This window comes from Chiloscyllium plagiosum, unplaced genomic scaffold, assembly GCF_037043375.1.
Source record: "Chiloscyllium plagiosum isolate Xiang-an unplaced genomic scaffold, Cpla_swu_hap1 HiC_scaffold_9, whole genome shotgun sequence".
NCBI lineage: Eukaryota > Metazoa > Chordata > Chondrichthyes > Orectolobiformes > Hemiscylliidae > Chiloscyllium > Chiloscyllium plagiosum.
In genome coordinates, this window is record NW_028270147.1 from 60,520,909 (window position 1) to 60,546,062 (window position 25,154).

The 25,154-nt window shown below is 41.8% G+C and overlaps 2 protein-coding genes across 11 annotated transcripts in view; one reads left to right on the plus strand and one right to left on the minus strand.

Annotated features, from left to right (window-relative positions):
- The window catches only part of LOC122554413 (mesoderm induction early response protein 1-like), a 62,859-nt gene extending 38,673 nt beyond the window's left edge, over positions 1-24,186 (minus strand). For 3 of the 7 annotated variants that reach the window (XM_043699400.2, XM_043699399.2, XM_043699402.2), the window contains exons 1-2: positions 23,757-23,781; positions 23,181-23,326 (exon numbers count right to left, since the gene is read on the minus strand). In XM_043699400.2, coding sequence (XP_043555335.2) covers positions 23,181-23,279 — 99 coding nt within the window. In that variant the 5' untranslated portion in view covers positions 23,280-23,326; positions 23,757-23,781. Of the gene's footprint in view, positions 1-16,434; positions 17,202-17,932; positions 17,983-23,180; positions 23,327-23,729 lie in introns of those variants that run through there. The other 4 variants (XM_043699398.2, XM_043699401.2, XM_043699403.2 and 1 more) reach the window with 4 other exon arrangements.
- A 722-nt stretch (positions 24,187-24,908) lies between these two features.
- dnai4 (dynein axonemal intermediate chain 4) overlaps positions 24,909-25,154 on the plus strand; it is a 122,094-nt gene continuing 121,848 nt past the window's right edge. For all 4 annotated transcript variants that reach the window (XM_043699392.2, XM_087990674.1, XM_043699396.2 and 1 more), the window contains exon 1: positions 24,909-24,981. In XM_043699392.2, coding sequence (XP_043555327.1) covers positions 24,971-24,981 — 11 coding nt within the window. In that variant the 5' untranslated portion in view covers positions 24,909-24,970. The remainder of the gene's footprint in view (positions 24,982-25,154) is intronic.

Genomic DNA, 25,154 nt, shown 5'->3' on the forward strand with positions numbered 1-25,154 from the left:
TTAGGTATACAGAGTAAAGAGTATTAAGGTAGTATTAATAAAGCCCTATATCCAATGCTCTCACATGTCCTTCAATATTCTAGGTCTGACTTATTGATTAACAAGACATGAGGAAGGATATTTTTAAAAAAACAATCGTTTGGATTTGTTAAGGGACTGAACTTTTTGCATTTGCAGTAATCTCAGCATTCTTTCAAAAACAAAAAACTATATATATGCGATAAGTGAAGTAAAAATAGAAATTTGCCAGAAATGTGTAGGTCAAGTAGCATTTATAAAGGGAAATGCTGCCAGAAAGGTCATCAATTTGAAACTTCCTCTCACCACAGATGGAATCTGTTTAAACAAAATACAAAATTTTCTGGAAGCTTTCACTTTATGTTCATCATTGAATCTCTACTGTGTAGAAGCAGGCTATTTGGCCCATCCAGTATACATCGCCCCCCCCCTGCAGAGCATCCCATTCAACCCTATCCAGTCCTGTAACCCTGCATTTTCCCATGGCTAGTCCACCTAGCCTACGCATCCCTGGACACTATGGGCATTTTTGCACAGCCAATCCACCCAACTATCAAATCTTTGGACTGTGGGAGGAACCTACATAGATACATGGGGAGAACATGCAAACTCCACACAAGGGTGGAACTGAACCTGGGTGCTCATTACCAAGAGGCAGCAGTGCTAACCACTGAGCCACTATTCTGCCCTATTATAACTTACCTTATTAGCAAACTAAATTTCATTTATCTCTATAATTTCCCTGTGAAACAAAAGCTGAGTTATCATTGTAGGTCATAACCAGCACCACTTCGTTCCTTTCCTCCTACTCTTACCTAGACACGCACAGCTGAAGGACTACGATGATAAGAGCACAAGCAGGACAGCAGATTTTCCAACTGAGCATGCATGGATGGAACTAGTGGAGGATGTCAGCTGCAGCTGGAACACCTTCAACGTTTTCATCCAAGGATTCCAGTATGTAACTCAAGGTCAAGACAGGCAAAAAACATAACACTGCATAGAAAACCTTAGGGCAACATACCTTACAACTTCATCATAACCTCTCTACAGATACCACGGAAGATAGCAGTGATCTGCCTTTAGAGCACAACCTCCTGAAGCATAGTATTTTAGACATGGTGCAAGTGTTGACTCTATGCTTGTTTAGGAGTTTTCTTTCTTTGTGAATGGATCTCTGTAGCTAGCACATTGTTATATGGAAAGGCTGTGACTCAAAAAAAAAGCTGGTGTTGCGCCTACTGAAGTTGGAGCATTTCAGTGGTGTGCCTCAGCAAAGGTAGATAGTAGTTACATAAGCTGTTCTCATACTCTGGAGACAACTAGAAAAAAAGAGGGCAGTTGTAGATGGGTTTAGTGATTAATAAGTGAGGTGCCTTCCAATAAGGCAATCATCAAATAAGCAGTGAAAGCATACTGATGAGCTAAACACCAATATCTCATATTTGAACGCTTCAATATAACTAATCAAAAGTCTCTCCAGTTTGACAGTTCACCAAAACTCTTGTTGGATGCAGTTTCCTGAACCTTTTGATTTGTAGAAACAGTACAGATTGGCTGCACTTATGGGAATGAGGGAATCGTACAATTACTGATAACTGCTCTTCTAAGTACTTACACTGAGAAATAGTGATTTCCTACTACAGAGTTAGTGAGGAAGCCAGAAGAGTGCAGGATCATCTTGTGGTGCTGACCAGATGTTACTTCCTGCAATTTTTACATGATCTTAAACACACCTTTCGGCCTGGGAAAATTGCATGTCAAGAGTCTTTTGCTTATCCGAACAGGAAGCCGGCAGTGTGCCTTCTTTCAGTCTTTCATTTAGTCATTAAGGCTACAAATTTGTTCAGACTGCAGTCCCTGCCCGAATTTTGGACGTGCCAAAATGTCATCTTTTGTTTTTTAAATAAATATGATCCAGAAAAATGAGACTAAACATGCCACAAAAATGAAATCAAATGTTCAATCATCCAATCTTCTTAGAATGAGTTAATGAATGACAGGTTCCAAATATCAAACATCTCCACTTGCAACTCGGGTGTTAAACTAAAATCAGTCCTAGCAGAAAATGTTCATCTCATGTTTTGCTAAGTACAGCAGTCTCCATATTGCAAATGGGTTCCATTCTGGAGTCCTTTTGCAAGTTGATTTATACATCAATCACAACATATGCAGTGTAATTTAAAGTACCCATTTGTAAGAATAGGAAATGTTTGCAAGTTAGATCTTTAAAATTACACCCCTGCATTGGATCACATTCATAAGTATGAGTGTTCATGGATGTTATAAGATAACATCAAGTGTTAGTGGTCAGCCAATGCACTAGTATTTGAAAACAGCTCCTGATCATTATTACAACTCCTGTTGGAAAATGCATACATCAACACATGATTGACCTTTCATTAGAACTGTACATTAATGCCAACATACATACACAGAATGTATGAGTGCCACAAACAGAATTCCACAATTCAGAATTCTATGACCAATAGATCAGGCAAAAACTCTGTAGTCACAATTGGTCATGGACAATTAAAATAAACCTGTGGTAACAGTTATATCCTTAAATGATAGCAGAGCCATTACCCATATGCAAAACAAAGCTGAAGAAGTTCTTACAAGATCTTTAACCAGAAATACTGATTCACCTTGATCTCTGGAGATCAATCCTATTACAGATATCAATCTTTAGTCAATTCACATTATATCACGTGACATAAAAAAACAGCTAAAATGATTGGATGAAAAGCCTACATGCCCGAGCAACATCCCAACAAAAGTGAAGATGTGCTCTAAAACAAGGTGTTTCTCTAGTCAGGCTTTTCCAATGGAGCTACAACTCTAGCATTTACCCAAGAAAAACATCTAGGTACATCCTGCTCATAAAATGCTAAACAAATCTAATTTGGTCAACTAGAATTCTATCAGCGTACTCTCATTAACAATGAAGTGAAGGAATGGTGTCAGAGCATATCAAGCAGCACTTACTTGCTGATAACCTACTTACTGATGCTCAGTTTAGGTTCCATCAGGATCACTTGGCTCCGGACAACAGCCTTTGTCCAATCAAGCACCAAAAGTACTAGTTTCCATGATTAGGCAATAGTACTTACTCTCACCATTAAACAAGCAAAAAGTCCTTGTAAAAGTGAAGTCAATTGTAATTAGGGGGAAACTCTTCACTGATTAGAGTCATTAACAGCTCAAAGAAGTTGCAAAGCAAATATCTCAGCTCCAGGCCCTCAATTCAAGATTTCCTCAGGGTAGTGTCTCAGGCAAAACGATTAAATGCTCATTTCCATTCTCAACAACTATAGTGAAGCATTTAGTGGAAGGACACAGGAAGACCTAAACAACGTTCAGGATCATAAACGACAATTACCATTAGTGTCACAAAGCACAGGCAATGATCATTTTCAAAAAATGGATATACAACATCATCAGGGGAAAGTGAGGATATTTTCCTTTATTCCCAATTCCTCCACCTCCTCCGCTTGTGTTCCCAGGATGACCAATTCCACCTCAAAGTCCCCGATGGCCCCCTTCCCACGTGATTGACAATGCCCTCCGGTGCATCTCCTCCACTTCATGCACCACTGCCCTTGAACACCACTCCTCCCAACGCAACGACAGAACCCCCCTGGTGATCATGTTCCATCCAATCATCCTCTGCCACTTCCGCCACCTCCAAATGGACCCGACCACCAGAGATATATTTCCTTCCCCACACCTATCAGCATTCCAAAAAGACCATTCCCTTTGCAACTCCCTCGTCAGGTCCACACTCTCCACCAGCTCACATCCCATTCCTGGCATCTTTCCCTGCACCGCAGGAAGTGCAAAACCTGCACCCGCACCACTCACCCCACCTCTGTCCAAGGCCACAAGGGATCCTTGCACATCTGTCAGAAATTCACTGTATATCTACCAATGTTATCTACCAATGTCATCTACTGCACCCGTTGCACCCAGTGTGGTCTCCTCTACATCGGGGAGACAGGACATGTTTTTGCGGATCATTTCAGAGAACATTTCTGGGACACCCGCACCCACCAACCCCACTGTCCCCTGGCTGAAACACTTCAATAGCCCTTCCGCTCCGACAAGGACATCAGATCCTGGGCTTCCTCCACCGCCAAACCGTTACCACTCGACACTTGGAGGAGGAATGCCTCACATTCCGCCTTGAGACGATGCAACGACATGGGATAAATGTTGATTGCAACAGCTTCCTCATTTCCCCTCCTCCACATTATCCCAGTCCCAAGCTCCAACTCAGCACCACCCTCTGGACCCTGCCCATCACTGCCCCCTCTCACCTATCACCTTCTCACTCACCTTCATCCACCTGTCGCTTTCTCAGCTATTTCCCCTCCAACCCCACCCCCCTCCCATTTATCTCTCAGCCCAACCCACAGGCCTCATTCCTGATGGAGGGCTTATGCCCGAAACATCAATTCCCTCGCTTCTTGGATGCTGCCTGACCTGCTGTGGTTTTCAAACACCCCACACTCAACCAACGTCATTACCACCCATAGTCACCCACCATGAATATCCAGCTAGGGGGAAGACACCACTCGTCAGACACTTAACTGGACTAGCTACAGGTATAGGATGTGTACAATTCAGCATGAATAACTCATCACCTGACTTCATAAACTTTCTATCATCCGTAACACAAATTATGTGATGGAAGACTTTGACTTGCCTGGTTAAATGCTGCTCAAACATTCAAGAAGCTCCACGACAAAGCAAATTACATTGACTTTCATCAACATATTGTGGTTCCAATAAAGCAACACATACAAGCAATTTTCTTCTTCAGGCTAATATCTATCAAATGTGACCTCTGCAAACAATAAGGGCAGCAGAAGGCTGAGAACGCCCACCATCTGCAACAACACAGTCAAAATCTTGGAGCTCTTTTATAAATAAAACGAGACACCTGCAGACTAATGAAGGTGGCTCACTATCTTCTGAAGGACAACTTGTGATGACCATGCCAAAAGATGAGTTCAAAATAAACGCAAGTGTTGAAATGGAAACAATAGACCTACCAGGAAAAACATCACTGATGTCAGCAATTACAGATCTTGGAATGAGCACTTTGTAAAGACAATGTGCCTTGGCATCAGTTGAGATAGCTCTTATATCATCACAAATTGTTTCAGTGTCAACGCTAAAAATATCTAGGTGCCAGAGTAAGATTGGTAAAATGTGTTGACAGAACTGTTTTGATTTGATCATAAGTTTTAAAAAAAAGTGGTAAATAATTAAAGACACATCCCAAGCACATTCAGGTTATAAGCAAACGGATAATGAATTGACAAGAATTAACAAGATTAACACTATTTGAATTGGTATACGGACCTGTGTGAGTGTCAATGTTAATGTCAAGAGGCATGTTTAGTGAAAGCCACTGTGATAAACAGGAATGTAATGCAGAATGTGCTGCAGTTATGGCAATATCATAAAGCATCTGGTTTAACCACATCATGTAAAACTCCAGTATATAGGTGGAGAAAGTGAGGTCTGCAGATGCTGGAGATCAAAGTTGAAACTTTATTGCTGGAACAGCACAGCAGGTCAGGCAGCATCCAGGGAACAGGAGATTCGACGTTTCGGGCACAGGCCCTTCTTCAGGAATGAGCAGAGAGTGTTCAGCAGGAGAAGATAAAAGGTAGGGAGGAGGGACTTGGAGGAGGGGCGTTGGAAATGTGGTAGGTGGAAAGAGGTCAAGGTGAGGGTGATAGGTCGGAGTAGGATGGAGGCGGAGAGGTCAAGAAGACGACTGCAGGTCAGGAAGGCGGTGCCGGGCTGGAGGGATCCGGCTGAGACAAGGTGGGGGGAGGGGGGATGAAGAAACTGGTGAAGTCCAAGTTCATCCCCTGTGGTTGGAGAGTTCCCAGTCGGAAGATAAGACGCTCCTCCTCCGACCGTCGCGTTGTTGTGGTTTGGCGGTGGATGAGTCCAATGACCTGCATATCCTCGGTGGAGTGGGAGGGGGAGTTGAAATGCTGTGCTACAGGGTGGTTGGGTTGGTTCGTCCGGGTGGCCCAGAGGTGCTCTCTGAATCGCTCCGCAAGTAGGCGGCCTCTGTCCCCGCCCCCAGGCCTAACCCCGCCTCCACATCCAGCTCCAGTCCCACACCAGGTCCTAGCTCCCCACCCTGCCGTGTGTTCACCATCCCTCCAGACTTGCCCCTCTCTGAGGATGAAAGATCAGTCCTCAACAGAGATCTCACCTTCGTTCCCACACGTTCTCGGGTCAATGAATTCAATACACGGAGTGACATCGAACAATTCTTCCGCCGCCTTCGCCTCCGTGCCTTCTTCTTCAATCAAGACTCTCGCCCACCCTCTGACGACCCCTTCTCCCACCTCCAACACACCCCGTCCACCTGGACACCCCGTGCTGGCCTCCTACCTGCCCTCGACCTCTTCATAGCAAACTGCCGCCGCGATATTAACCGCTACCTGAACTCCCACACCCCTCCCACCCACTCCAACCTCTCACCCTCGGAACGCGCAGCCCTCCACTCCCTCCGTTCCAACCCCAACCTCAACCTCACCATCAAACCAGCTGACAAGGGAGGCGCAGTAGTAGTTTGGCGCACTGACCTTTACACCGCTGAGGCCAAACGCCAGCTCGCAGATACCTCCTCCTACCGTCCCCTTGACCATGACCCCACCCCCCACCACCAAACCATCATCTCCCAGACCATCCATAACCTCATCACCTCAGGGGACCTCCCATCCACCGCCTCCAACCTCATAGTCCCACAACCCCGCACCGCCCGTTTCTACCTCCTGCCCAAAATCCACAAACCTGACTGCCCCGGACGACGCATCGTCTCAGCCTGCTCCTGCCCAACCAAACTCATCTCGGCATACCTCGACACGGTCCTGTCCCCATTAGTCCAAGAACTCCCCACCTACATTCGTGACACCACCCATGCCCTCCACCTGCTCCATGATTTCCGCTTCCCCGGTCCCAAACGCCTTATTTTCACCATGGACATCCAGTCCCTGTACACCTCCATCCCCCATCACGAAGGACTCAAAGCACTCCGCTTCTTCCTTTCCCGCCGTACCACCCAGTACCCTTCTACCGACACCCTCCTTCGACTGATCGAACTGGTCCTCACCCTGAACAACTTTTCTTTCCAATCCTCCCACTTTCTCCAAACAAAAGGAGTAGCCATGGGCACCCGCATGGGCCCCAGCTATGCCTGCCTCTTCATAGGGTATGTGGAACAATCCATCTTCCGCAACTACACTGGCCCCACCCCCCATCTTTTCCTTCACTACATTGATGACTGTATCGGCGCTACCTCGTGCTCCCACGAGGAGGTTGAACAGTTCATCCACTACACTAACACCTTCCACCCCGACCTCAAATTCACCTGGACAGTCTCGGACTCCTCCCTCCCCTTCCTAGACCTTTCTGTTTCTATCTCAGGCGACCGAATCAACACGGACATCTACTACAAACCAACCGACTCCCACAGCTACCTGGACTACAGCTCCTCCCATCCTGCCCCCTGTAAAAACGCCATCCCATTCTCCCAATTCCTTCGTCTCCGCCGCATCTGCTCCCAGGAGGACCAGTTCAAAATACGTACAACACAGATGGCCTCCTTCTTCAAGGACCGCAATTTCCCCCCCGACGTGGTCGACGGTCCCCTCCACCGCATCTCCTCCACTTTCCGCTCCTCCGCCCCTCCAACCGCCACCAGGACAGAACCCCACTGGTCCTCACCTACCACCCCACCAATCTCCATGTACAGCGCATCATCCGCCGTCACATCCGCCACCTCCAAAGAGACCCCAGCACCAAGGATATATTTCCCTCCCCTCCCCTATCAGCTTTCCGTAGAGACCACTCCCTCGTCAGATCCACACCCCCCACCGACCCAACCTCCACTCCCGGCACCTTCCCTTGCAACCGCAGGAAGTGCAACACTTGTGCCCACACCTCCCCCCTCACTTCTCTCCAAGGCCCCAAAGGAAACTTCCATATCCGCCACAGATTCACCTGCACCTCCACCCACATCATCTACTGCATCCGCTGCAGCCGGTGTGGCCTCCTCTATATTGGGGAGACAGGCCGCCTACTTGCGGAGCGATTCAGAGAGCACCTCTGGGCCACCCGGATGAACCAACCCAACCACCCTGTAGCACAGCATTTCAACTCCCCCTCCCCCTCCACCGAGGATATGTAGGTCATTGGACTCATCCACCGCCAAACCACAACAACGCGACGGTCGGAGGAGGAGCGTCTTATCTTCCGACTGGGAACTCTCCAACCACAGGGGATGAACTTGGACTTCACCAGTTTCTTCATCCCCCCTTGTCTCAGCCGAATCCCTCCAGCCCGGCACCGCCTTCCTGACCTGCAGTCTTCTTCTTGACCTCTCCGCCTCCATCCTACTCCGACCTATCACCCTCACCTTGACCTCTTTCCACCTACCACATTTCCAACGCCCCTCCTCCAAGTCCCTCCTCCCTACCTTTTATCTTCTCCTGCTGAACACTCTGCTCATTCCTGAAGAAGGGCCTGTGCCCGAAACGTCGAATCTCCTGTTCCCTGGATGCTGCCTGACCTGCTGTGCTGTTCCAGCAATAAAGTTTCAACTCCAGTATATAGGTCACAATGTCCTCATGTACCTTCTAATGCAAGAAACAATGTACGGGAAAACGCTACAGTTGAAGTGGCTTATCAGCCAAACAAGGTAAAAAAGTATATCTTCAGTTACCACGTGAAGATAGTACTGTGTCTCATGTCACTCAAGAGTGAGAAACATTGTGCATCTGCAAGCTGGCAGCACACTATCAAGTTCTTGATAGGCTACATTACACTGAAGTTCATGTACTCGCTGCAGAGACTTGGCAAACTGCAGAACTGCTTCCAATTATGTTTCTTTCTGGAAACTAGGATAGCACTATAGATTATCCATACGTTGAGTATGAAAACATCTGGATGTGAGTTTGCTCAGAGCTGGAAGGTTAGTTTTCAGACATTTTGCCACCATACTAGGGAACATCATCAATGAGCCTCTGGTGAAGCGCTGGTGTTGTCCTGCTTTCTATTTATTTGTTTAGGTTTCCTTGGGTTGGTGTTGTCATTTCCGATTTTCTTTTTCCCTTGGAGGGTGGAAAATGCGGTCTAAATCAATGTGTTTCTTGATAGAGTTCTGCATGGACTGCCATGCTTCCAGGAATTCTCGTGCAAGTCTCTGTTTGGCTTTTCCTAGGATGGACATGTCATCCCAGTTTCACCAGAATCTCACTAGTATGCCTGAAAATGAACCTTCCAGCTCAGCGAGCAAATTCACACCCAGAACCTCAACCGGAGGTACAAATCTCAAAACTCGCAAATTGAAAACATCTGGTTCATAGACCAATGTCACACAAGATCAAAGAACAAAGTGGGGACTGAGGCTTTTCCAGTGTTCAAGGCATAACTTGCACACTAATACTCAAATAGAAAAGCTCTGTCAATCATCAAAACCTAAATAATGCAATGTAAGTCACTGCCTAATCTAGAAACTCACACAAGGGATATATGGAGAAATTAGGGATAATGTATTTCACAAATGTGTTCATAACCTTACGGCCAGATTGCCTGATGAAAAGTGCATGCAGCTTTTTGGATATCATTTTCAGGATGCAGAAGTGGATGGACAAGGTTACAACCAATCCAATTACCTGAGGTGAAGCTAAGGTACTGGAAGCCTAAACCATGTAGTTCGTATCATGAAGATGTTGCCACGATGTTTCATAGAGAGTTCCAGTACTTAATCCTGCAATTTGCAATGAATGGTTATTTATTATATATATTTATAAGCCAGGATGACAGGTGATTTCAAAGCTAACTTGAAGGTGAAAGTGTTCTCATATTGCTATTTATACACTCTGTCCCTTCAGGGGCTAGAAATTAACTTTTAGGATATCCAGGTAACAGATATCCTTATTTGGACACAGGCTGAATACCCCTTTCATGTTGGAAATATATCAACCCAGATAGGAAATTAAAAAAAGCCCGAAAACAGGAACAGCTATATTTCACTGTGGAAAGGACCCACCGAAGAATCCTTAGGGTTAACAACTCTAATTATAGATTCATCCCTAAACACAAAGTAGACACAAGCAGGTTCCTCCCCAACTATATGAATGAATAATAATATTTTAGGTATAGACTACCTAGTTCAAATGAACCTCAATCAATATGAAGAAGGGAGAGGCATTCTTAAGAGAGAAATCAGGAAAGCAATGAGGGGATGAGAGATAACTTTGGCAGATACGTTAGGGCTGATCCAAAGAGATTCTACAAGTACATTAAAAGTAAGAGGGTAACGAGAGACAGAGTAAGACTCCTGAAAAATTGAGATGGTCATTGCTGCGTTGAACCCCAGGGGATGGAAGAGATACTAAATGAATATTTCACATCAGTTTTTACTGTGCAGAAAGAAATGGAGGCTAAAGAATGCAGGGAAATAAATATTGCTATTTTAAAAACAGTTCACTTTACAGAAGAGGAAGTTCTGGAGGTCTTAGAGAATATAAAGGTGGATAAATCTTTGCAAACTGATCTAATGTATCCCAGAAAATTGTGAGAAGGGAGGAAATTGCAAGGCCCCACCCAAAAATATTTCCATCATTTGTAAATGTAAATGAGGTGCCTGATGACTGGAGGTTGGCTGATGTTGCACCTTTGTTTAAGGAGGGTTATAAAGAGAAACCAGATTTTTAGGGGCAAAAATTGTTTCAGGATAGTCAACATGTTTGAGAAGATTTGTAGCTCAGGTTGATGATAAGTGTGTAAGTTAGCTTGCTGAGCTGGAAGATTTGTTTTCAGACGTTTCAGCACCATACCAGATAACATCATCAGTGAGAGTTTCCGGTGAAGTGCTGGTGGTATGTCCCACCTCTCTATTTATAGGTCTTGGTTTCTTAAGGCGGGTGATGTCATTTCTAGTTTTTTTCCCCCAAGGGAAGGTAGATAGGATCTAAATCAATGTGTTCATTAATGGAGTTCTGGTTAGAATGCCATGACCCCAAGAATTCTCATGCGTGTCATTGTTTCGCATGCTCGAGGATGTGTGTCAGTGATATTCTCCTTTGTTTGGGTGAAGATTTGTAGCTCGGGTGCTCGTTGTTGTGGTTCTGTTCGCCGAGCTGGAAATTTTTGTTGCAAACGTTTCGTCCCCTATCTGGGTGACATCCTCAGTGCTTGGGAGCCTCCTATGAAGCGCTTCTGTGGTGTTTCCTCCGGCATTTATCGTGGCCTGTCCCTGCCGCTTCCGGTTGTCAGTTTCAGCTGTCCGCTGTAGTGGCCGGTATATTGGGTCCAGGTCGATGTGTTTGTTGATGGAGTTTGCGGATGAGTGCCATGCTTCTAGGAATTCCCTGGCTGTTCTTTGTTTGGCTTACCCTATAATGGTAGTGTTGTCCCAGTTGAATTCATGTTGCTTGTCGTCTGCGTGTGTGGCTACTAAGGATAGCTGGTCGTGGCGTTTCGTGGCTAGTTGATGTTCATGGATGCGGATCGTTAGCTGTCTTCCTGTTTGTCCTATATAGTGTTTTGTGCAGTCCTTGCATGGGGTTTTGTACACTACATTAGTTTTGCTCATGCTGGGTATCGGGTCCTTCGATCTGGTGAGTTGTTGTCTGAGGGTAGCTGTTGGTTTGTGCGCCGTTATAAGTCCTAGTGGTCGCAGTAGTCTGGCTGTCAGTTCTGAAATGCTCCTGAAGTATTTGGTCTGTGTTTGTTGTTTTTCTGTAGAAGCTGGTTTGAAGCTCTCAATTAACTGATGTACGAGGGATGGGAGTCTGCTGTCGTTCTCCTCTTTTGTGAATTTTATGCCCGTCAGAATATTGTTGATGGTGTTGAATGTTTCCTCTAATTTGTTCTGTTTTGTGATGACAAAGGGATCATCCATGTATCAGACTCAAAGTTTGGGTTGGATAGATGGACACCATCAACAATAGGTTCCATACGATCCAGGGGAAAGCAATGAGGCACATGTCTCTGGCGCAGAGACTATCCCTGTTGCTCAGAAGGGAAGGGAGAAGAGGAGCAGAGCTTTAGTCATTGGGGACTCCACAATTAGGGGGACAGATAGGTGGTTTTGTGGGAACGATAGAGAGACTCACGATTGGTATATTGCCTCCGAGGTGCCATGGTTGTGATGTCGCTGATCATGCTTTTGGGATCCTTGAGGGGGAGGCACCAACAACATAGTTAGGACGAAAGGTGGGGATCTAAGGCAGAAATTCAGATAGCTATGGTGGAAGCTTAGAGTGAGAACAAACAGAGTTGTCATCTCTGGTTTGTTGCCCGTACCATGTGCTAGTGAAGCAAAGAACAGGGAGAGCACAGAGCTGAACACGTGACTGCAGGAATGGTGTTGGATTCTTGGATAATTGGAGCTCTTTCTGGGGAACGTGGGACCTCTACAAACAGGATGGTCTTCACCTGAACCATGGGAGTATCAATATCCTGTGGGGGGGGGGGGCGGTAGAATTGCTAATATTCTTGGGGTGGGAGGCTTTAAACTAATACTGCAGGGGAATGGAAACCTGAATTATAGTTCCAGTGTATAGGTGGTTGAGGGATGGGTTTACAAGGTTGCAAGAGGGATCGGCAATCAGGATGATGATTTGAAATGTGTGTACTTCAATGCCAGGAGCATCCCAAATAAGGTGGGTGAACTTGTAGCATGGATTGGTATCTGGAATTTCGACAGTGTGGCCATTTCAGAGATATGGCTAGAGGAAGAACAGGAATGGCTGGTGCAGTTTCTAGGAATTAGATGTTTCAATAAGAACAGAGAAGATGGTAAAAGGGTGGGGGGAAAGAGTTGGCATTATTAATCAAGGGTAGTATTACAGCAGCTGAGATAACATTTGAGGACTCATCCACTGAGATAGTTTGGGCTGAGGTTAGAAACAGAAAAGGGGAGGTCACCCTGTTGAGAGTTTTCTATAGGCCTCCAAATTGTTCCGGGGATGTAGAGAAAAGGATAGCAAAGATGATTCTCGATAGGAGCGAGAATAACAGGGTAACTTCCCCAACATTGACTGGGAATAGTATGGTCAGTTTTTGTTCAATGCGTGGAGGGTTTTCTGACACAGTATATAGACAGGCCAACAATGGGTGATGCCCATACTGGATTTAGTACAAGAGAATGAACCCGGCCAGGTTTTAGATTTGGAGGTAAGTGGCGATTTGGCGATAGTGACCAGAATTCAGTTATGTTTACAATAGCCATGGGCAGGAATAGGTATATACCGCAGGGAAAGAGGTATAATTGGGGGAAATGCAATTATGATGCGATTCGGCAAGATTTAGGATGCATAGGATGGGGAAGGAAACTGCAGGGGATGAACACACTTGAAATGTGGAGCTTATTCAAGGAACAGCTACTGCGGGTCCTTGACAAGTATATGCCTATCAGTCAGGGAGGCAGTTGTCAAGAGAGGGAGCCATGGTTTATTAAGGACGTTGAAGCTCTTGTCAAGAAGGCAGCGGCTTATGTGAGGATGAGGCGTGAAGGCTCAGTTAAGAAGCTTGAGTGTTATAAGTTCACCAGAAAAGATCTAAAGAGAGGGCTAAGAAGAGCCAGATGGGGACATGAGAAATTGTTGGAGGATAGGATCAAGGAAAACCCTAAGGGCATCTATAGGTATATCAGGAATAAAAGAATGACTAGAGTAGGATGAGGGCCAATCTAAGGTAGAAGTGGGAAGTTGTGTGTGGAATCTGAGGTCATAGGAGAAGCACTTAATGAATACTTTTCATCAGTATTCACATTAGAAAAGGGCACTGATAGAGAGAATATGAGATACAGGCTACTAGGTTAGATGGGATTGCGGTTGACAACGAGAAGATTTTAGCAATTTTGGAAGATCTAAAAATGGAGAAGACCCCTGGGCCGGATGGAATTTATCCACAGATTCTCGGAGAAGCCAGGGAGGAGATTTCAGTGCTTTTGGCTTTGATCTTTATGTCATCATTGTCAACAAGAGTAGTGCCAGAAGACTGGAAGTTAGCCAGTGTTGTTCCCTTGTTTAAGAAGAGGAAATCAAGTCAACCCTGGTAATTATAGGCCAGTGAGCCTTACTTCGGTTGAGGGTGAGGTGTTGGTTAAGGTTACAAGACATGGGATTTATAATCATCTGGAAATGAATAATTTGATTAGAGATAGTCAACCAGTTTTGTGAAGGGTAGGTCGTGCCTAACTAACCTTATTGAGCTTGCCAAAAAGGTGATATAAGAGGTGGATGAAGATAAAGCTATTGATGTGGTGTATATGAACCTTAGTAAGGCATTTGATAAGATTCCACATGGTAGGCTATTGCACAAAATATGGATTGAAGGTGATTTAGCAAATTGGATCAGAAATTGGCTAGCTGAAAGACAGAGGGTGGTGGTTAATAGGAAAGGTTCATTCTGGAGCTCAGTTACCAGTGGTGTGTCACAAGATTCTGTTTTGGGGCCATTGCTGTTTGTCATTTTTACAGATGATCTGGACGTAGGCGTAGAAGGATGGGTTAGGAAATTTGTGGATTACACTAAGGTAGTGGATAGTGCTGAAGATGCTGAGAGTTACAGAGGTACATCGATAAGCTGCAGAGCTGGATGGAGAAGTGGCAGATGGAGTTTATTGCAGAAAAGTGAGAGGTAGTACAATTCAGAAGAAGTGCCAGGAATGAGTACTGGGCTAACAGTAAAATTCTTGGCAGTATGGATGAACAGAGAGATATCGGTGAGCAAGTGCATAAATCCCTGAAAGTTGCCACCCAGGTTGATAGGGTTGTTAAGAAGGCATGTGGTGTGTTGGCATTTATTGGTAGGGGATTGAGTTTCAGAGTCACAAGGTCATGCTTCATTTGTACAAGGCACAGGTAAGGCCGCACCTGGAGTATTGCGTACAATTCCGGTCACCGCGTAATAGGAAGGATGTGGAAGCTTTGGAAAGAGTTCAGAGGAGATTTACTAGGATGTTGCCTGGTATGGAAGGAAGGTCTTACAAGGAAAGGCTGAGGGAACTGAGACTGTTTTCATTGGAGAGAAGAAGGTTGAGAGATGACTTAATTGAGACATATAAAGATAATCAGAGGGTTAGATTGGATAGACAGTGAGACCCTTTTTCCTCGGATGGTGAAGGCTTTAAATTGAGGGGTGATAGATATAGAACAGATATCAGGAATAGTTTCTTTACTCAGAGTAGTAGGGGCGTGAAACAGCCTGCATGCAACAGTAGTAGACTCACCAACGTTAAGGGCATTTAATTTGGCATTGAGCATACATATGGATAATAATGGAATGGTATAAAATTAGATGGGCATCCGATTAATTTCATAGGCCGCGGAACATTGAGGGCCGAAGGGCCTGTACTGCGCTGCAAAGTTCTATGTCTTTTCCCTAGGATGGGAGATTACAAGACTGAGGGCACATGTTTAAATTGAGAAGAGAGAGATTTAATACAGACAAGAGAGGCAATTTTTATTTTATACAGAGGGTGGTTCACATGTGGAATGAACTTCCTGAGGAAATGGTGGATGTGGGCACAATTGCAATGTTTAAAAGACACTTCGATAAGTACATGAATAAGATAGATTTGGAGGGATATGGGTCAGGAGCAGGCAGGTGGGACTAGTTTAGGTTTATGTTCGGCACGGACCGAATGGACCAAAGAGTCAGTTTCCTTTCCATACAAATACACCATTAATGAATTTTAACTGAGGCTGAGCTTCAAACACACTGATCTGTTCAGCAAGAGAACAGAAAACTGAAAACATTCCAACTCAGATTCTTTGCCACATTATGACCCAGATGAACTCAAAGTAGCAGCTTTGGCACCAATATTTTATCAGGAATAATGACATGAGAAGTAGTTCATAGCCACCTTTCAGAGCCTCATTTTACTGCCACAAAAACATGATCAAGAGTATTGGAATGCTCAAAGTTATTTTGACTTTTGTGGAACAAGTACAAGACAGTTGCATTTCCTACAAACAAACTATTACAGATAATGGAAATTTTAAATGAAATCAAAAATTACTGGAAATACTGCCAGGCAGCATCTGTGGATTGAAACAGAGAGTTGAGGTTTCAGGTCAATGATCGTTTATTAGAACTATGGCTGAAGAGACAAGAGCCTAAAGTAATATTTTGAAAGAGCAAAGTACACTTAGTATGTTTAGATTTTAAACATTAGTATATGCGATTATCTTGACCAGTTCTTGTTTCAAGTCATGTCACAATACAGAAAAAGACTGTACAACACAAAGACCTCTTTTCCTGGAGTCAAATAATTTCTTTTTAATTGAATTCACTTTTAAAAATATTCATGGAATGTAACAAAAATTCCATATTCAACATTGCTTTTAATTCTTAGATTCTTACCTTAGATTTGTGTCAAGTTGATGAACTGAAACAATCTATAACTATTATCTGAAATTAACCCTGAAGATCTCTATCAGATCACTCTCATCCTTCACAGCGCCTGTAGAAAAAGCCCCAATTTTTCAATCTCTCTTCAGAACTGTAATTTTTCATCTGGCATTATCTGATGAATCAAACATGGAAACTTTAATTCAGTGCTCTAATAACAATGGAGTGTCCAAAATTGTAAATAACAGACAAAATAAAGATAGAATACAAATGGGATTGGGAGACAATGTCTCTAGATTCAAATTCAAGCATTCAGCCAAGTTTCTATCATAACCTTTGGTGGTATTGCCAATTTGATGACTTGTGTATCTGCATGAAATCTTTTTACCTTCTCAACTCCATTTAAAAATCATATAACAAAGTACACTTGCTCACCTTATTTCTGCTTTAAAATGAATAGCCATTTATCATAATTTCACCATGTTAGCTGTTTATCTATTTTCCTAATCTCTACTTTTCTTGCCTTGGAGATAATTTACCCAAATTTGATGAATGCAGCAATATATTATTTCCATGACTCTAAAAAAAATCCATGTCCTGCACATTGTAAAACACTACCCAAGCATAGTTCAAACACCACTCTCATTTCTTTGCTCCTACTCTTCAAACATCCTAATTTCCCATGTACTAATAATGTGGAGGAGCTGGTGTTGGACTGGGGTGGACAAAGTTAAAAATCATAATGCCAGTTTGTTTGTCCAACAGGTTTATTTCGAAGGACTAGCTTTCAGAGCACCGCTTCTTCATCAGGTAGCTGTGAAGCAGGATCTTTTGCTATAAATTATGTGTCTTATGGTCCTGCTCCACAGCTACCTGATGAAAAAGCAGTGCTCCAAAAGCTAGTGCTTCCAAATAAACCTGCTGGACTATAATGTGGTGGTGTGAGATTTTTAAGCTTTGCCCATCTACTAATAATAATAATGATTATGATGCCCACTTGAAAGAAATGACAATAAAGGTATGGTATAAACTGAGCAACAAACATTTGACAGTAAAATCTCTAAGCCAAAAAAGTAATCCTTGCTGTCACCATACTGTATGAAATGAAACCTAAGAGCAGCAACACAAGAACATTACAGAAATTCCATCAGCAAAACCTTCCGGATTCAAAGAAAGTACAGTTGAACAAATGCTTGTATCCTTCTTGAAGTTAACTCCACACAATTCATACAAAACCCTTGCAACACGTTGACAGGTCTCCTTCCTCAACTCTCAAAAGATCAAGATCAAATGAAGGTTTAGATCAACTTCAAATACTCTCTGAAGCACAATAGCATTAACACTAATGAGAAAGGAGGGACATGCTCCTAATCATTCAGAAACAGCTTATCCATTAAACTGCAAAATCAAAGTCTTAAATGGTGAGGGAGAGCAGCAGAGAAGGAAGCAAGTCCTGTACTCTGAATCCAACTATGTGAACCCAAAGATATGTAATCTAAGAACTGCTTACTCAGTTACATGAAGATTTGTGATAGAAACTGGTCACCCTCGAAAGGTCATCTGCAGAGTAACAGACAGACAATAATAAACAATTATTTACGAGACTAAATGTTTATTACTAATGCTATAGGTCATTCTCCTTGCAAATGTACAAAAACAATAAGCATTATTAAAAATGGCCTTGGAGTCCGTAGGGTGTGAATATGTTTGTATATTCCTACATAACACTACCTAGTCTGTATTTTGGTGAACTGCTAAATGAACAAATTGCTATATTTATGGAATTATATTTGTAATGCTGATTAAAGTCATGCGAGCTATAATCCTAGAACATCATTTTTCAGAATACATGACAATTAGCAAAAATGTTGATAGCAGGTTAGGCCATTCAACCCTTTGAACCCATTCTGTCATTCAATAAGATTGGACAAGGGAGTTTACGTTTATCAAAAATATCTACCTAGATATTGAATATATTCATAGACACAACCTCCACTAATTTCTGGCGAAAAGAATTCCACAGCCTAATGACCTGAGAAAATACCTTTTCTTAATACTGTATTAAGTAGGTAGAACTATCAGATTTTCAACTATATCCTTTGTTCTACGCTCCCTTACAAGAGCAAAACTATCGTCATGGTTTCTATCCTACCCAGTCTCAAGATCATTTTGTTTCAATAAAATAGCCTCTCATTCTTCAAAACTCTCCTCGGTACAAGCCCAGCTTATTTTCTTAAAATAACCCTCACATCCCAGACATTGTTTAAAAACTGAATGAAAATGAATTGCTCCTAATGCAATCATATTTTTTAAATAAGGGAATCAAAATGAGTATATACTTCATAAGCACTCTCACCAAAGCCCAGCACAACTGCAGTAAAACGTCACTTTTATATTCCACTTCTCTTTGAATACACTCCAGCATTTTATTTACCTTTCTAATAATTTGCTGCACCAGCTTACTAACATATACCAGGAGATCCACAGATCGACAGATTCTTTATGTCAGAATTCTGCAATCTCTTTTCATTTAAATAATTTTGTGCTCTTCTTGCTAAAGTGGGCAAGTTTACATCTTCCTACATTTCATCTGCTAAGTTTTTGCTGCCTCACTCAACCTATCTTGATACCTGTACAGGTTCGAGATGGCCTCTTGATGGTTCAATTTCTTATTGGTGTCAACGGCAAATTTAGCAACCACATATTCAGCTTCTTCATCTGCATCTTTTGATATCAATAGTAAATAGGTAAGGCTGCAACATTAGTCTCTCATGCACTGTACCACTAGCAGCTGTTCAACCCAAGAAATGACATGGAATTTTGGAAAATTCTAATCAATGCATCTATACCATTTCTGGAGATATTTATTTTGAGAGCCTACATACAGGCCTTCTGTGAAATCTCCTTCCATTAGTTCTCATACCTTCCTCAGCACCTTTTCCCTGCAGATAAGAACTAGGAGCAGGATTAGGCCGTCTGGCCCTTTGAGCCTGCTTCGCCATTCAATAAGATCATGGCTGATCTTTTCGTGGACTCAGATCCACTTACCCGCGTTTTCACCGTATCCCTTAATTCTTTTATTGTTTAAAAAAATTTTAGCTTGAAAATGTTGACTGAAGTAGCATCAACTATATCACTAGGCAAGGAATTCCATAGATTCACAACCCTCTAGATGAAGAAGTTCCTTCTCAATTCATTCCTAAATCTGTTCCCTCTAATCTTGAGGCTATGCCCTCTTGTCCTAGTTTCACCTGCCAGTGGAAACATCCTCTCTACTTCTATCTTATCTATTCCCTTCATAATTGTGTATGTTACTACAAAATTCCCCCCTCATTCTTCTAAATTCCAATGAATATACTCCCAGTCGACTCAGTCTCTCCCATTAGCCAACCCCTTCAACTCCGGAATTAACCTAGTGAACCTCCTCTGCACCCCCTCCAGTGCCAGTACATCCTTTCTCAAAAGATGGCGACTATTTCAAATTTACCTCATTATTGTATGTTTGGTGTGTTTTTTATGCAACCTACAGTGAAACCAAATAGAAAGTATCTGTTTAACACCTTGGCTTTTTCAGCCAAAACTTCAAGAAAATAGTTAGCCCGAGTCAAAGGCTTTTATGGGATATGTAGCAATCAACATCAAATTCAAACTGATGATAGCTATAGCTTAGTTGTAAGCAATGCTTAAATAATTCAGTGATATATGGATTTAAATCCTACTTCGGTTGGAGATTCCACTCAAGAACACAGCAGAGTTGCTCTGACCAACATTTATCCCTCAGTCTACATCACTAAAACCTACATCATCAAAACAGATTTTCTAGTCGCTCTCAGAGTTTGCTCTGCACAATATGGTTGCTGTCTGCCTTACATTTAAAACAATGGCTACACTTCAAGACAATATTTTTCTTTAACTTTTGTGCTGTAGTAAAAAAAAACTATATTTTAGTCTAAACTGCTGCTCCTCCAATATTTTATGACAGTTCTGGATGTCGGTTTGCTCGCTGAGCTGGAAGGCTCGTTTACAGACTGTTCGTCACCATATTTGATAACACCTTCAATGAGCCTCTGGTTGAAGCACTGGTAGTGTAGCCCACTTTCTATTGATATAAACAGAAAGCAGGCCACACCACCAATGCTTCATCTGGAGGCTCACTGAAGATGTTATCTAGTATGGTGATGAACCATCTGAAAACAAACCTTCCAGCTCAGCAAGCAAACCTACATCCAGACCCTCAACCTGAGCTACAAATCTTCTCAAAAACATTTTAAAACAGTAATAGATTCAGAAAACATACAAGTAAATGGATACCAGAAAAGAATGTGCAGATGGGATTAAGACAGTTGTTTCTGTCTAGGACAAATGTCAACAAAAACTGTTTTATTTGAACTGGCCACTCTTCATTAAAGTTTATCATTTTATGCACTAAATAACAGAAGCATTTCCTTCATAATAAGTCTATTAATAACTAATTTCTTACATATTGGCAATCTAAATCAATAGATTTTCAAATGGGGGCATGTTTATAAACCAATGAAACTTTCTTCATAAAGTTTAAAATATCCGAAACCATTAATTTTACTTATCACACATTAAAAGCACAATGTTAAACACAGTCATAGGATCGATCACCACGTGCAACAGCTTGAATACCTTAATTTCACAATTTTTGTAATTATTGTCAAGAATCTATCTGCAATGCAGAGTGGTACCACAGCGTAGATTGAATTCACGCACTGGCAGAGGTTACCATGAAGAACTCTCCTTCTCAACCTTTAAAAGCATGGTGACTCTAAGGTTAAATTGCCACAAGTCATTTTTTTTAAAACCATGTTTTCGATTAAATGTTTCTGGACTATTGCCGAGACAGTATGAAGACAGGAAAGCTTTCTACTTAATCTGATACACCAGCTTTGAGAAGGCGAGAGAGAGGAAAGCTGTTTTAGACATATTGCTACCTTATGCTTGGGTTAATTGAGAAGGTGATTAATATTTCAGTAAAAACAGCCAAAGAATCCATATTTACACCTGTGCACAATGTGTAGTAACGAATATTTAAGTATTTTGGCCAGTTTATTTATCCCTTAACAATGCTTGCCCGTCTGCCTTTTGTGAGAATGAGGCTAAAAAGAAATATTTCAGGTTTAAAGCACAGGCATAAATCACTTTACCCTACTGTTTAACTTTCTCTATGCTAATGTTGATTTGTAATTAATAAACTGTTCAGATACAAAACCTTGTCTGTAAATTAATTATTCACCAAGTCTGGGAGTGGCTATTCAAAAGTCTGGTTAGGAACTATTTGGGGGTCTCCGAAAGTTTAACTTTACTGCCTTGTAAATACAGATGTAGAAGGGTTGTTTTGACTTCCCTGTCTCCATGTCATAACCACATGATCAAGTAATCTTGCAGCTCTGTTTAATGAGATTATTGACATAACTTGTAAACTAATTTTTTACGCATGGAAGAAACATGAACAAAGCACTTTACCAGATAAGTCTTCATTTAGAGTAAAATTACATTGAGTCAAGTTCAGATTCTGGCTGTGGCTAAACCGACAGCCGTTCCCCCTGCGAGAATAAAGAAATCCAATAGAAGGATGCCCACAATAAGCCAAAATTCCAGGCTGGTAACTCCAGATCATCCAAATTCATGTATGCTTGTCACATGATAGTACCATCAATCAGTGCAGAAATAAACCATGGAGCACAAAAACATGGGCAATTGATCATTCCATATTGATATCAAACCCTGCAAGAATGGCTAAACATGTGAAAAATCAAAGGTGTTGCCAACTAGAGAGACAGAGACGTTGACATAGCAAGTTGAAATTATAGTGCGAAGGGAAAATAAAGTTCTTTTTTCCTAACACTATGGGCCAAGCTACAGTTATGTTTGACTGCATCATACTTGCTCAAAGACAGCATGCCAGGAAGCAGAAGAATATGAGCTTTTACAGAGTTATCTTGCAATAATGTTCATTGTCTTTAACTGGGCAAGATCAGATCTGTGTGAAGTGTGAACCCTAATGAAAAATAAAGAAAATGTTACCTTATCTGCTACACTTGGTTTTTTTTTTGCCCACAAATTCACTGTCAAAACTGGGTTATATAAGGTTTAGTCATAGTTTAATATTTATCTCAAATTTTGATGTAGATTCCTGCAATAACAGGGGCCAGGAGTTAAAATGAAGTTATTTAGGAAAATTATTTTCGTATAATTTTCTTCTAGCTTAAAAATTAAGGAATTAGTTAATTGAATCTAACGATATACACAGAATAAGAGCAAATAATTATCTTCAAGAGAATAATTGACAAATTTGATCATCACAAAATCAAGCAACAGGAAGTTTAAAATAAAAAAAATTGATCAAACATAACCATCACTTTCCAAATAAATTTAAACGTTTACTGGTTTTGACTGGAAAGTCAAAGGCCAAAGTGTCAAATATGACAAAGTGAATAAATAGGTAAATTACATAGTTTCCCAAAAGAAAAATAAGATTTCAGAAAGCTACAAGAGAGAAAAATGGCCTGGCTCAGCATCATGACGTATCATTTTGCTAAGCTAGTAATGAGTACTCCTGTACCTGTCTTATGTGAAGAATGGGAACATTTTTGCACCATATGTAATATTAGGAAAAATAGGAAAAGCAGAAGATCATTCATTCTAAGCAACAAATCTGCACTCTTGCACGATTATAGAATTAATCAAACATTTTATAATTTTAAATAAAGAAACAATTAGTTATCTCTTACCCTTGCAAGATCTGCAATTTCAGAGCTGAAACTGTTGTCACCTTCCATCATTTCCTCTTCCTCAAGTGTTCGTTCATCATCAAAATCATGCACAAGCATATCAACAGATGGATCAAAATCATGGTCTTCTGAGCCTGCTGAACCACCTGGACAAGGTATATTTTAAGAGAGAGAAAGAAACAGATTATGTAACGTCTTTACAAATCAGCATAACTACACATCACCCTCAACACCACAACAGACTTGCCAAATATTTTCAACAGATTTACAATTTTAATTTTTGCCTTCCTACCTAGAATTTATTCAGTAGACCACAACAATATGATTTTGCCAGCTCAAGTAATAGATTAAATTTGCAGTGAATTTAACATCATCCTACATGTCATAAGCAAAGACAAACCTGCTTGTGGAAACATTTTTATGATTATGAAAACAGAATTACTTTTTAAACACTTTTTAAATGTCATATGCTTTAAGATAATTGCAATTTAGAGCACTATTTCCACAACATACTGTAATAAGACTAAAATCTTCATAAAGCATACAGACCTTAAAGAAAGTTTGCATTTACTGTACCTGGGCTCGAGCATCCGAGGGAAGGCTGTAATTGAAAAAAAGAAACTTTTAAAAATTCAAAATAAATTCACTACTGAAAACATCCTGAAAACCAGACTATTTTGCCCATAGCAAAAGACAATGCGTTTTGTTATAGAAAAAAAACTGAAAACTCTAAAATAATAACATGTTTTACAAGCTTTATTTGTATTTATTAATCGTTCCCCTCTCAAAATGGTTTCAAAGCAATAATAAAGAAAAAAGTTTGACGCCTGACTGCGGGGTTCAAAGTAAGGACAGCGGTGATGGAAAAGTTTTTTTTGTGAAGCTAAAGTTAGGGGAAATTATAACCAGACGAGAGGTACAAAGTTCAGAAAAGCTAGCGCAACTTCAAAGAAAATTTGGTAAGTAATGCATTTTCTAAAGTGGAACTCGTTTCAGGGGAAAAAAATTCGCCCGTCTTATAAAATAGATTCTGAGGAAAAATAGCCAAATAAGGCCTAGCGGATATGGACGGAACTTCAACAGGGGAAGAAAAAGCGCGCCGCGAAACAGGCTCCGGCACAGCGCCCAATATTTCCACAACTTAATAATTTTAAAGGCAAAGGGGAAAAACACAGAAAAAAGTTTATCACTTGAATGTTTCCTCTTAAAATTTTCATATTTCATTTTATAAAACGCTTAATTTTAATTAATGAAGACAAAGTTTGAGAGCAAACATTAAAAATAAGATTCCAAAATTAACTTTTGATGTTTTGTGAATAGATCAGTCAAGTGACGGTTCCGCCTTACCTCCGCCATTTTCTAATTTCGGGTCGGTAAGTGAGGTCATGCCTTGACCCGGATGCACTCAGCAGCCTGCATCTAACGAGTTCGCTGATTGGACTGGATAATAACCGGCCTCTCACATTTATAAAGTAATATTGTCTGGCCCCACTCTCTTCCCCACTGATATTTGCAAACAGCTTTCCCAGTATGGGAACAAAGCTGTTTTTTAAAATGCCTGCTTTACTCCAAAGGGAGTAAGTGTGTGCCCTTTGAACAGTGACCAATCACATCGCGGTTTCTTACAAGTTTGGCTGCTGGGTCGTATCTCCTGGTGACGGCCCCTCCCTTGACAACAGCGCCGTCTCTTAGGAACGGACCAAGCGGCTTCCAGGAAGCAGCGGGCACTTCACAACCCTCCTTGTTTCTCGCCAGCCCAGCAAACCTATTGGAATCACCGGAAAATCACAATGAAGAAGACGTGAGTTTTGCCAATTTAGTGGCTCACTTTCAGGAACGTAAGGAGAATTTCCTCCTCGGACACTTATGTTGTCTTTCACGAGCAGGTTTACCATCTCAGCAGGGGTCATGGCTGCTGCAGCTAGCGCTACCCAGATGCTGGAATGCAGACATGTCTCTGATGCGACACAACTG